Source organism: Calonectris borealis, chromosome 29 (assembly GCF_964195595.1).
Source record: "Calonectris borealis chromosome 29, bCalBor7.hap1.2, whole genome shotgun sequence".
Lineage (NCBI taxonomy): Eukaryota > Metazoa > Chordata > Aves > Procellariiformes > Procellariidae > Calonectris > Calonectris borealis.
In genome coordinates this window covers 4475250-4487738 of record NC_134340.1, presented here as the reverse complement: position 1 = coordinate 4487738, position 12489 = coordinate 4475250, and the positions used below count along the sequence as shown (strand labels likewise).

The 12489-nt window shown below is 60.4% G+C and overlaps 1 protein-coding gene across 1 annotated transcript; it reads right to left on the bottom strand.

Annotated features, from left to right (window-relative positions):
- Positions 1-176: 176 nt before the first annotated feature.
- On the bottom strand, positions 177-5928 carry DEDD (death effector domain containing). Its single transcript, XM_075133406.1, has 4 exons — positions 5550-5928; positions 2454-2561; positions 1789-1935; positions 177-1703 (listed from the first exon to the last, which is right to left on the bottom strand). The coding sequence occupies exons 1-4, from the start codon at positions 5872-5874 to the stop codon at positions 1327-1329; spliced, it is 957 nt and encodes a 318-aa protein (XP_074989507.1). The 5' UTR covers positions 5875-5928; the 3' UTR covers positions 177-1326.
- Positions 5929-12489: the final 6561 nt, after the last annotated feature.

Here is a 12489-nt window from a genome sequence, read left to right as displayed (position 1 = left end):
GAGCACAGGGCTCCCCGTCCCCCTGTGCCGCAGCCAGGGGGGCGTGCCCCCTCTTTTTTGGTGTCCCCCCCAAGCCCCCAGGCTGCTGGGGGGGTCTGGGGTCCCCCCGGTGCGGGCAGGGGCAGAAGGAAGGAGCCAGGCGCTGCAGTAGATGTTTATTTCAAGAAACCCGAAGCTACAGAGGGAATATGACCGTTATATTGAAGTTTAAAAAATACAGAAGTCACAGAATTTACACCAAGTTGTGCCAGAATCATCCGTGAGCGGAGGGGGGCTGCGTGCCCGGGGCGGGGCCATTCGCACCCTGAGTCCCGGGGGGCTGCCCCCACCCTGGAGGGGGTCTGCACCCACCAGCAGCCGAGCAGAGACAGGGAGAAAAACCACAAAAACCAGGATGGAGCTGGAAAAAAAATCCCCGCTGGGGACAACCGGCAGCGGGGGGGGCGGCCATTTCAGGGGCTCTCCGGGGACGGGGAGCCAGGGCGTGGGCCGGTGGCCGCGGCCAAGGACGGCACGCTGCCGGCCGCCCTCCAACACGTGCAGGCAGGGTGCAGGCAGGGGCTCGGCTGCCCGCTGCCAGCAACAGGCAGATCGCGCCGCCCCAACCTGCCCCTTGTCCCAGTTGCCAGCTGGAGCAGGGAGGGACAGAGCCAGGCAGCCGCCGAGGGGAGGGAAGAGGCGGAGGGGACAGGCAAGAGATTTCGGGGCGTCCCTCGGCGCTGGTCCTCCCCCCCGGCCCCCCGCAGGGGAGGGGGACACGAAGGCACATGGTCCAGGGGATGCTGTGGGGACGCAGCCCGGCGAGGGGACGGCTGTACTCCTGAGAAACCCACTGAGGCGGCGGGGGCGTTATTTGGGGAGGAAACGGGGGGGGGACGCTGCCCGCGGGGCATCCCCCGGCATGCGGAGCCCCCCCGGGACGGTGACACAGGGGCAGGAGGGGGACAAAGCCAGCCCTGCACCCGGCGCGGGCACCACGGGGCCGAGCCCACCCCGGTACAAACCTCCGCCGAGCCCCCCCGGCTCGCCCAGCCCCGTCACTGACGCGCCCCAGGCAGGATTTTTGCCTTTTGTTTGTTTGTTTGTTTTTAATGGATACAAAATAAAAGAGAAAAAAGGAAAACAAAGTGAGAGAGGAGGTGACAGGACAGGAGAGGGGTGAGGAAACACGTAAGCCTCCGGCGCTCCCTGCGGCTCCAAACCCAGAGTTGCACAGTACCGGGCGGGGGTTTCAATCATCTTTTCCTCTTCTTTTAGAAAAAAAAAAAAAAAAAAGAAAAAAAAAAAAGAAGAGAAGGAAAAAGCTTGGATCCCACCGAGCAGCCGTCAGGGAGCCGTCTGCAGCATCAAGTTCCTCAGGAGTTTCTGGCGCCCGACCTCGTAATCCTCCTCGTCCACATTGACCAGCAGTTTGATGGCTTCGTGGCCCACGGCTTGTTTGAGCGAGTCCGTGATGAAGACGCCCTTGAGGGCTTCCAGCAAAGAGCCGTTGATGTAATCACGCCAGAACGCGTCGAGGTAGGTGAGCTCTGAGAATTTTATGTCACAGATGATGGAGCCCAGGTCCCGGGACTTCAGGATGGTGTTGGCCTGGTTGAAGCGTTCGAACTGACGCTCCAGGGGGTCCTGCTTGTTGGAGAAGACGTTGCCTTGGAGCGCCGTCTCGTGCTGGCAGTACTCGGCTCGGACTCGCAGGCGGATGTCTGAGGGAAGCGGGGAGGGCGGTGAGCGCTTGCGGCGTGGGGCCGGGAACCCCCGACCCCCCCGACCCCCCCCAGAGGCTCTTACCACAGGTCTGCTTCTCCTTAGGGTCCGGCGTCGCCGACTTCCTCCTCTTGCGCTGGCTGCCGAGGAGGGTCCTGCCGCGGCCGGGCCTCTTGGTACAGACCTGGGGTCTCGCGGAGGAGCAGCAGACCACGGGGTGGCGGGGAGGCACTGCGCAGGGACAGGACAGGGGACACTGAGCCATCTCGGAGGAGCCGCTGCCCCTCCCAGGCCCCGCCGAAGCCCTCGGGGCCGCTCGCGCTCCAGATCTGTGTTTGAGCGCTCCTGCTCCATCCCCGACACCGAGCTCCAGCCCTCCCCTCCTTTCCACGCCGCCGTCACCTCCCAGTTGTCCCCCCGTCCCGGGACGCTCGTCCCAAGGGGTGTCTGGCGGCTCCAGGAGCCCGTGCAAGCCCTGAGAGGGGAACCCCAAGTTATACCCCAAGGCCGAGCAGCCTCCCCGCAGCACCGTGCTCTGGGGGAGATGTCGAACCCCACGCTCGATTGTCCCCCAAACTGTGGGGGTCGTGGCAGCAGGGTCAGATGTCACTTCAGTGACAAAACCGTCACCACCAGCCGGAGGCGAGTCCCCGTGCTCCCAGTGGGAGCAGACGAGGCAAGAGCAGGACGGTCCCGACGAACCCCCGCAGACCGAACCCCAAGGTCCAGCAGCGAGCACCCGCACCCACCTGATTTATGGGGGTGGTCGAGCCTGTGCTTCGCCTCGCTGTGAGCTCGGGGCGTCACGTAGCGAATGGAGGTCTCCTCCAGGTACTTGTCCACCAGGTCCGGACACACTGGAAGAGAGAGGGGACGTGGGCCCCTGCAGGAGGGGCAGCGGGGACGCGGCCCCCCAGGAGGGGGGCCAGGGCAGAGCTCTCCCGACGCGGCGGGCGCCATCACGTGCTTAAGCCGCTCTGCATCCCGCGCGCGCGGCAGCACGTCGAGCGGCCGTTCTCCAGCCCGTCCTCTCGGGAGATCTCCGTGCGGGAGCCAAGCCCTCCCGACCGCGGCGCAGGAAGGGCCGTTCCCGTTCGTTCCCACAGCTACGCCCCACACCCGGACTCGGGGCAGACCACGGTGTCGCACGCACGCGGCCCCCGGAGAGAAGCTCCGGCCAAGGCGGGCAGCAGCTCCAGCACCGCTCCTGCACCACAGCGGCTGCCGTGCCGGCACGGTACCGGGTCCCACGTACCTGGCGATCGCTCGGGCCAGCCCCGCATTATCCCCTGCTCCCCACGCGAGCTCCCGCGGCTCGTGTCGGCCTGAGCAAAGGTCTGGGGGAGCAACCACCGCTCCTCCTCCTCCTCCTCCTCCTCTGCAGCCCCGGCAGAGCGGAGCCGGGGGGGGATGGCGGCAGCTCCAGCCCCGGGGACAGACCCGGTGCTTGAAACGCTTTAGGATAAATTGGCGTACACCCGGAACGTTAAGCCTACGTTATTTACCTGACTTTAGCAGATCAAACCTTCAAAGTAACACGCTGGCAGGACGCGGGGTTTTGAGGAGAGTCAAGCTGCTGAGGAGAAGCAGCTGCTGAGCAAAGATTACGGGGTGAAACGAGTTATTTTTGAGGGCTGGGACATTTTCTACAGATTGTTTTTGTCCTGTTTGGTGAGCTCAGCGCACTGCCCGTCCCCGGGCAGGATCCCTCCCATCCCCGCCGGACCAAAGCCGGCCAAGGCTGTGGGTCGCCAAGCCGGCCCCGGCTGCGCCGAGCTCATTTGGGATGGGGTTTCGCTCCTTTTCAGAGCCATGAATACGAATGAGGCAGGAGGAGACAAGACCTCCTGGCCGCTGCAGGGTCTGGAAGGACACGGGAACCAGAAACGAGAGTCAGCTCGTTAAGTCCGGAGGAGACTTCCTTTAACCAATCAATCCCTCCTCTTGAAATGCAAAGCGCTGCGCATTATAAACCACATGTAAGGTGCCTTTCTTAATAAAGCTTTTTGAAATGCTATTTTTGCACATTTAATTAAACTGTTTCCATCCAAGCGTGGCTGGAGACGTCGCAAGAACGAGATCTCACGGGTACGGAGCACTGCTCCTCGCACGACGGCGGCGTAGGGAGACACTGACCTCCGGCTCCCCGACCGCACGTAGGGATCGCGTTTTAATGTCAATCCATCCGTCCCACCCCGAAAACACCAAAACCTGGCACGGGAAGGGCTCGCCTGGCTTCAGCCCACCGAGGTACAGCAGCCAAGTGCCCCTTCGGTTTGGATTTTTGCACCCAGCAAGCAAAAAGCTGCTCAAGAGACACAAAAATAATGCTCCAACACCCCCACACCCTACCCAAACTGGGGGACACAGAGCCGAGGACCCATCCGTGCGCCCCGTGGAATCGGCATCACCGGAAACCTCCCCGAATCCAAGCACCGCACAGCTGGTCTGCGTAACGCGCCCGCCCGCTGCTTTCCCTTTTCCTCTAGTTTTTCTTGGCTTGGTGCAGAGGAAGCGCGCCGGACGGTTACACCGGCACCGGTAAACAGCCTCCTACGCCCTGCTTGCCCCGAGCCGCGGTGCCGGCTGCCCTCGGGCAGCGGAGCTGGCAGAACGGCAGGGGAACGGGCTGGGATCCATCCCTGGCACAGCCACGTCCGTGAGCAGCACGCAGGGCAGAGCGCGCGCTCCCGGCTCCCAGAAAGGGCCGGATAACGGGAAAATCGTCATGGCGTCTGGTCTGAGCTTGCGCAGGCGGGGCTCTAGGTGCCGGCGGGGCTGCCCTGCGCTCAGGCTCCATCCCACAAGGAATCAGGGCTGGAAGTTCCTGGCGTTTCGGAGCGGCACAAGGCAGCAGCTGCCACCGACAGCAGCGTCCCCGGCCCCTCCCCGGCCCCACGCTGGTTAAGAAGCGACTGAGCAAAAAACCCCGTTAATTTTCGAGCCGCCCGATCCAGCCTGCCCCTGGCAGGACGGAGGCCGCAGGCAGCGCGGGGCCACGTTCCCGGTGACAGCCCCAGCTCAGAGGGTTTGTTCGCACCGGCGCTGCCGTCCCTCCTCTCACCCCCCAAAAACGGGGAGGTTTTAATGCCTGCCTGTACTTGCGCTCACCGCTTTCCCAAGCGCTGGCGGGGAACAGCACCGTTGGCCACGGTGCGAGCAGAAACCGGGGAGACTCAGCAGCCTGGAACTGCCAAGAAAGCCCAATTATCCTAATTTAAAGCAAAGATGCAAATTTCAGAGGTTGAATCCTGCTGGAGCGACTGCCTCACACATCCCCTGCAACAAGAGCTCTCTCCTTTGTGACTCCTCTGGTTCTGGTGCATCTGCGTTAGGCTCTTTGAACTGTAAAGCGAGGTTTTTAGTCAAAAAAAGGCACGGGGCCGAGCCGGTGGAGGGCAGGGGGTCAGCTCAGCCTGGCAGCTCCATGAAGTGACCAAAACCCCACCAAATTACCCAGATCCAAAGAGCCAGGTCACTGCTGGGGTCTCTGAGCCAGGATAGAGTGAGGGGAAAAGGGGTGGCTCCAAGAGGAGGGTTTGAGGCATCCCGCTGGAAAATGGGTGAAAAAACATCTGAATTTGGACGCTGGTTTCTCACCCCGGCCCCTCTGTGTGCTGCAGACCGCAGGACCGACTGTCCCGGGCGCTCGCTAACTCCCCACAGAACACCCCTTTGCCTTCCCTGCCTGCGCTTCCCTGCTGCCCCGGCAGCCGTTTGTCCTCCCAAGCCCCGGGTTCCTTCAGCCACCGCACCTCCAGGGCATTAGCAAGGAGAAACAGACGACTGAATAACGAAGCGAGCTTCGTTAAGGAGCGGGCCAGGCTGCCAGCGGCGTCACTTACCAGCCCGTCGCCTCTTGAGGGTGACGTAGGGCAGCAGGTCGTGGCGCGTGATGATCCGCAGCAACTGCAGCACCTGTCGGAAGTTGGTCTCGTCGCAGCGGCCCTGCCGCTCCAGCGCCAGCAAGAAGTCCCGGCCGCTGCGGATCATCCCCCTCTCGTAATCGTCGATCACGTCCACGAAGAGGAAGGAGAGCACCCGCACGTCCCGGTGGGTCAGGTGGGTGCCCACGATGTCGAACATGCGGTGCAGGCTGTAGAGCCCGTGCTCACGGTCGCCCTGCTCCTCCGGCCAGGCTTGCGCTCGGCTCCGTTTGAAGGCGGCCATCTTCCACCGCTGCCGGCACGCGCCCAGCCGGGGGCTCCTCTTAGCGCCGCAACCCTAGGAGACAAGAGGGCCAACAGCCTTTAATCCCTTCCCCATCGATACTCGATTAAAAACCCCACTCTACATCCCTCCACCACACCTCCACGCTCGGCAGCGACTCGTCCTCTCCTCCGCTGAAGCATCTTACACCAAAAATGGAGGGCAGGGTACCAGACCGACAGCACCGGGCTCTGCGGCACTGACAGGGCTCGGCCGCGTTAACTTATGAACCCAAACACCGTCTGGCAGAAACACCCAGGAGCTACGGCACTCCGTGGCAGGGCTCCAGACCACAACCCAGGTGAGGACCGATGTCCTCTACCCCAGCAAAACGAGTCCCTGCATCCCCCGGCGAAGCCGAGCGGGCGGCTCGACAGCCCCAGCTAAACCCTCCGCCGCCGCACCAGCGGGCACTAACCGCACAAAGCCATTCGGCGCAGCCACCGGTATCGTGCCGAAACATCAAGGGAGAAGCAAATCAGCCGCTCGGCAGGCCCCGACCCGTTCGGCTTCAAAGTCAGAGGAGAGCAAGCCTCGTCAGACTGGCTTCAGCGGCCGACTCGGGGCTCACCCTCCTCGTCTCAGCAGGTTTCTCACCCGGTTATGGCCCCCCCGGGGAAGTTCTCCATCGCTCCGCCATCACCCGGCTCTCTTTCAGCAGCACCGACAGCCTCGTTTCTTCACCAGAGCGCTGCAGGGAGTCACGCACCCGGCGGAAACAAAGAGGGACCCGCAGGAATTGTGGCCCTTGTCTGGCCTCCTTCAGGGATCGAGCGCTGTCACAGCGAAGCGGGTGACATTAAGGTGTCCCACGCCGGGGGACAGCACCGTGCCACTGCATGGAGTCAGCCACGAGACATGCGGGGAACCGGTGACGAGCCGTTCGGCAACGCCAGTCGCTCGGGGCATGCGGCGACTGGGTTCGGAGTGAACCGCACCGCACAGCTTGCTGGGCGCTGGGAGTGGGCTGGGGTGACGGACGGACCCGGGGCACCCCCCGAGCCGTTTGGAGGGGGCTTCGGACCCCAAAGCGCATTTAAGCGCCTGCAGCGCGTCCGAGGCTCGGGGCTGGTGGTAGAAGCCACGGCAAAAGGGCACCTGCCCCTGGCACACCCTCGGCGTGCCGGCACGCATGCCATACAGGGGAGTCACGCCGAGGGTGCATCATGGATGTACCCTAAAACGATGGCCCTCGTTAGCTGAACCGGGTCAGGAGTCTTCCTCCCCTGCGGGACGCTGGGCCCTGCGGTTTTCCAGACAGGATCCAGCCCCGAAATCGGTGGCTCTCTGCTCCGTGCGGCACCAGGCCGTGGCTCCCTCTCCCCTGGGGAGAGCTCACCCGCGCCCAGCCGGCGTCACCACGGAGCGGCTTTGCTTGGTTACGGTTCCCAAAACAGTGAGGCGGCGGCGGCGTAAACACGGGACCGCGGCAGGAATCTCCCGTCTATTCCCGGCACAGCCCGTGACTCACGCTCTGGCCCCGGGCAGGCGGAGGAGCGGGGAGCCCTCGACGGGGCCCGTCTCCACTCTGGCGGCCACCCAGCTAACAGGGCACCAGCAGGGTTTTAAACTCCTATCGTAAAATGCAAATAGCTTAAATTAAAAATGTGTTGAGTGACTGCTGCTCTGAAATTGGTCTGACACAGCTCTGACTACTCCAGCTGGGGAGGAGATGGCACTATATACCGTATAGATTCCTCCCAGGTAGAAAAGTCCTATAAATACAGCTTCTAGTGAAGATATTTCTTGGTACAAACAGCCTGTAGCCATCTCCATGCAGGAGGGAGGGGAGAAAAATCGGACCAAAGCACCCCAGTTCTTCTCCAGCGGCTCCTCCTGCCCCCGGGGCTGAGACACATCAGCTCCACGGAGAAGTCGGAGCGCGCTGGGCTGCAGCCCGGCACATCCCAGGAGAGGGAACAGATTTCCCTGGTCTTGTAAACCCTGTGAAAGCCAAGTTTTGGAGAAGCCTTTACCAGGAGCTGCAGCTGTATCACAGCAGAACGTCACTGGGCAGCACATGGTCATTGCATGAACACAGAATAAAAGTGTAAACAAAATTAAGACAAACAATCCTTAGCCTTGACGGTCACTGCCATGAGCGGAAAAAACACCGAGTGCAACCGAAGTGTTTGCCAAAAGCCACGCTTCAGGCTGACGGTAAAGTCCCCGGCCGCATCCAGACCGGTTTTGGTGCCGTGGCACCGGTGTCAACCGGTAAACGAACCCCCACGCCGCCGGTTTGGCGGCCCGGTGGCTCGAGGGGCAGCCGGCGCCGCTCAGCTCCCACCCGCAGCTCTCCCTCTGCTCCGGCCAGGCCGGGGTTGGTAGGTGCTGCCCGCGCCCGGGGTGCTGCCGTGGGGGCTGTAGATGTTCCTGCCCGAAGTAAAATGCACAAGGAACAGGCACGGGCGGTGCGAGGTCTCTGCTTCTTCCCAGTGTCCTGTAAGCAGCTCTGAGATAAACTGACCATAAACCACACACCCGCTTATCAGCTAATTGCCTGGATGTTTACACCACAACATCTTCCCCGGGCAGCCCCAGAAACCCGACCTCTGTCCCCAGAGCAGCGCCCGTGCCACCCGCACCGCAAAACCGGGAGGCACCACCCCAACCTGGGCAACGGCGGGCGCCGAGAGCCCTCCCTGGGACCCCCTGTTCCAGCAGATTTGTTTCAAATAGCTCATTTTTCTGCAGTCGGGTTTGCCAAGCGCTGAATTGCACAAACCCAAGCCAGAAATTCGGCATCTTTTGATTATTTAGTACCAACCACCCTGGAATTACATTGCACTTTTTTCAAAAAGAAAAAAAAACCAAATTGTGCTGCCTAAACACAACAAGAAGTTGTTCAGCAGAAAGAGACTTCACGGGGGGAAGTACTGAGTCCCGGGGGGCAGTTCCTTACAGCTGCACCACCCAAAACCACAAAAAGCTGTTAAATTTATTTTCAAGCAGGGGATTCCAGCAGCCGCTACTTGGAAGAGATCCCTGCTTCCCTTCGCCTTTGGCTCTCCTCCTGCCTTAAACCCACAGGATCGGAAGACTGGAGCGCTTTGCTGTGCACATACATCAAGAAAAAAACTAAAATCCTTTGATTTTCCTCAAGGAATGGCCCCGTCGTGAGTGTACGGAGCAGGAAAGATCTCCTAGCAGAAGCCCCGGCTAGCCGATCACGCCGTGGCTCTCCCGTACGGGGCAGAGGTGACAAGACCCCGCACGCGTGTCCCCGAAGACCCCTGCCCAGCTGGCACATCACACATGCTCAGGAGGAGACTTTCCTCAGGAGGAGACCTTCCGCAGCGCTCCAGGATCATTAAAATAATTTAAGGTGAACAGGAAAAACAAGCTTTTGGTGCCTACAAAGCTCCGCAGTTAATCAGTCCGAGCCTTACCCAAACATCTGACTTAACCCATGCGGATGCTGGGGATTTTTGCCACTGAAGTTCAGGCAACTACCGCAAAAAGCCACCTCCTGCCAGCGCATTCCTGCCTGGATGGGCACAGAAGTCACAAATACCAACGTCAAGTCGAGATCTGGCTTTGAGATGAGTTTTCCGGAGCGGCCCTATCCCAGCCTCCTCCGCCCGGCGCGCTGCAGAGAGGCGAGGGAGACACCTAGTCGCCTTTTCGCTGCAGACCAGGCCTGACCCCGCTCAGCTCGGGCGAGGACCGGCCGCGGCAGAGCAGGACGAACCGCACCGCGCAGCCTCCGCAGACGCGCGCAGCCCGAGGCAGAGCCAGAACCCAAACACCGACTTTCCCAACGCGCTCGATTACCAAGGAGAAGGAAACGCAAACAGAAACAAACAGCCAAACGCTTTGGTTTCGCCGCCCCAGCAGCAGGTCACCGGGAGATTTCTTCCTCTCCTCTTCAGACACCTTCAACTTGAAACTGCCTTTGCAAAAAGCAATTAGTCTCGAGTCGTTCCGGCTGCCTGGCTCACCCCAGCTCTCCTCCCGACAGCTCCTGCGGTCGCCGTCACGCCAAACCCATGTTTCTTCCCCTCTCCTTTTGGGGGAAGAGCTCAGCCGCTCCGCAGCTCACCGCACGCACACGGCAAGCGGAGGGCACGGATCCCGTCCCTCGGGATGGCAGCCCTGGCCCCGAACCTCCGCCTGCAGCCGGCTCCTCTCCCAGGACTGCGCCAGACGAGCGCAGGATCCACTCACCAAGGCCACTTGGCTGCTGCTCTTTTCTGGGACCAAATACCTGGCAAATCTTCCCGATTCCCGGGCCGGCGGACGGATGGGACACTGCCCACGGTGACCGTGGTGCGGCCGCTCCGACACCCGTCCCAGCACGTTCGTCATGCCAAGGCATCACACCCGCGGGACAGGTAACCTCAGCTGACAAACTCGCTACAGGACAAGACGGATTAATGAGAGAAGTGGGGATATAAACGGTTCCTGCTCTGCAGAGGATGAAGCGATCAAAGATTAATCCATAATTGTCCTCTTTGGAGGGTTGGGGTTTTTTTTGACCTTCCCCCTGTAGCACTTTGTATCTGGGTCAGCCTTGGTGGGGGGACAGCAGGTCTGAGCCGGTACAATAACGCCCGTAGGGCAGAAAAAAATCCTAAACCCACCACTAATTACAGCAAACCCCCTAGTCCCAGCCCAGCAAAATACTTGATTTCCCCGGCAGAAGACGAGCGTGCACGGCCACCCCCAGCCACACGGCAGGGAAGGCTGGAGGAGGAGGAAGCGTTCAGCCACGCTGCGTCACCGGACAAAGTATTCGTAACCCCACGAGAACGAGCCAGATGCAAAAATAGTTCTGCTAGCAGTTGTTTAAGGGTAGGATTGGGGGTTTTTTTGGTGCATGGGTTTAGTTGGGGGAGGGGGATTTTTATTTTTAAGTGCAGAAAGTGCTTTTCACTGCCATTCATCGCCCCATCTTAATTCCTGCCACCTCAATCAACCCCCCATCTAATTTCGGCCTCTGAGTGGCAACTGCAGCCTTGATTTCCAATGCCACTAATGCCTGCTCCGACCAGCACGGGCCCCGGCAGAGGGACCCCGCAGAAACCCCCCTCTCCGGTTACTACCAGGGTGCCGAGATGGAACACCAGCACCTGGGAACGGTGCCCGAGCCACCGCACGCCGACAGGGAGAAGAGGAAAATCCTAAATAAAATCCCAAAGCTGGAAACTCCCAGCAGCGCCGGAGCTGCTCTCCTGGAGCCTCCCCTATGCCGGCGCGTAACCGCACGCGACGCTCGAGCCGTGGAAACGGGAGCGCGGGCAGGGGACGCGCTGCCACCGACGTCAGCCGGGCAGCACCGCCAGGTCCCCTCCGGAGCCCTGGATCCCTCCCAACAGCTCGTCGGAACACACCGGGCAGCTAGCTTTACCAATCTCGCCCTTTCCATCAGCAAAAAGACGCCTGGTCACGATTCCCCTGCAGCCGGGCTTCCCAAACTTTTCCAAGCCAGGACAATTAGGCCAACCGCAGAGTTATTAACACAGGCAGGCGCCCGTCGGACCCGAGATATGAATCTCAGCGAGGCCAGGCTCTGAGCGCAGAGGACTGAGCCTCTCCCGCTCCGTCCCGACGGCACAAGGCTGACACGAGCAGCTCCTTACAGAAGAGGAGAGAGGGGCAAATCGTTAGCACATTAGGAAAAAAAAAATCACATATAGGAACACCCACCTTAGCGAGGAGCTCTTCTGGTCTTGCTTATATCCACGATTCGAACAGCAGCCAAGCGAGAGCGTTTTTAAGAAGTCTTCTATCCCCTTTTCTCCTTGACTTTTTAAATAAACTACCCAACAAAACCACCAAAGCTCCTACAGAGAGTTTCACGTATGGCTCTTGTAGCGCGGAAGCCAAACTTCCAGAGTCGGGTATCGGTGGTCAGTGTTAAAGCTGGTCGACTTGCCAGAAGCCACCCAATTTTCTTCCCCCAAAACCTTCTTTTTGTCCTACTTAATAATTTATTGACATGGGGAGGAGGGAAAGCAAAGTCCGGAACTCACCCTGCGCTCTCTAGGTCATTTCTTTCTTTAAAGACACCATTCCTGAAGAGCTAACTCCCCTGTTCCCTTCTTACAGCAGGACTTAACGTCGCCCTCACAAACCCGGGCGACGGGCAGGGTGCTCAGAATACCTTAAACCTCGATTTGCTTTCTCAGTATAGCGACTCCTCCAGAAACTGGACCGGGTTAAGTGATAAACCTTAATAAAAAAGCCAAGAGAAGGTCATCTGAACTGGGTTATTCTTTTAAAATTCAGCCCATACCTCCTCCTTCGCCTCCACTCACAATTTGAGTGCCTGTCTCCTCCCCACCAGCTCCTTAAGACCAGCTTATCTCCCAGGAGAGCCTGCTCGGAAAGCCGGGCCCAGCGCCGGCGCGCTCGGCTGCTCCGTCCCAACCTCTACGGCCGCGCCGCCCTACCCTTGTGTTAAATACTAAAAAATAAGCCACTTGGACCCTCCCAGAAGTTAAGCTTAACGCTCCCAAAACACAGCACTAAATCACCAAGACGGGGCTGTCCGAAAGCGGCGAGGGCTTCGCTGCGCCGCTCGCCCCTGACCCCCGCCGGGTTCCTCCCCCCCGTTACCGGCACATGCCG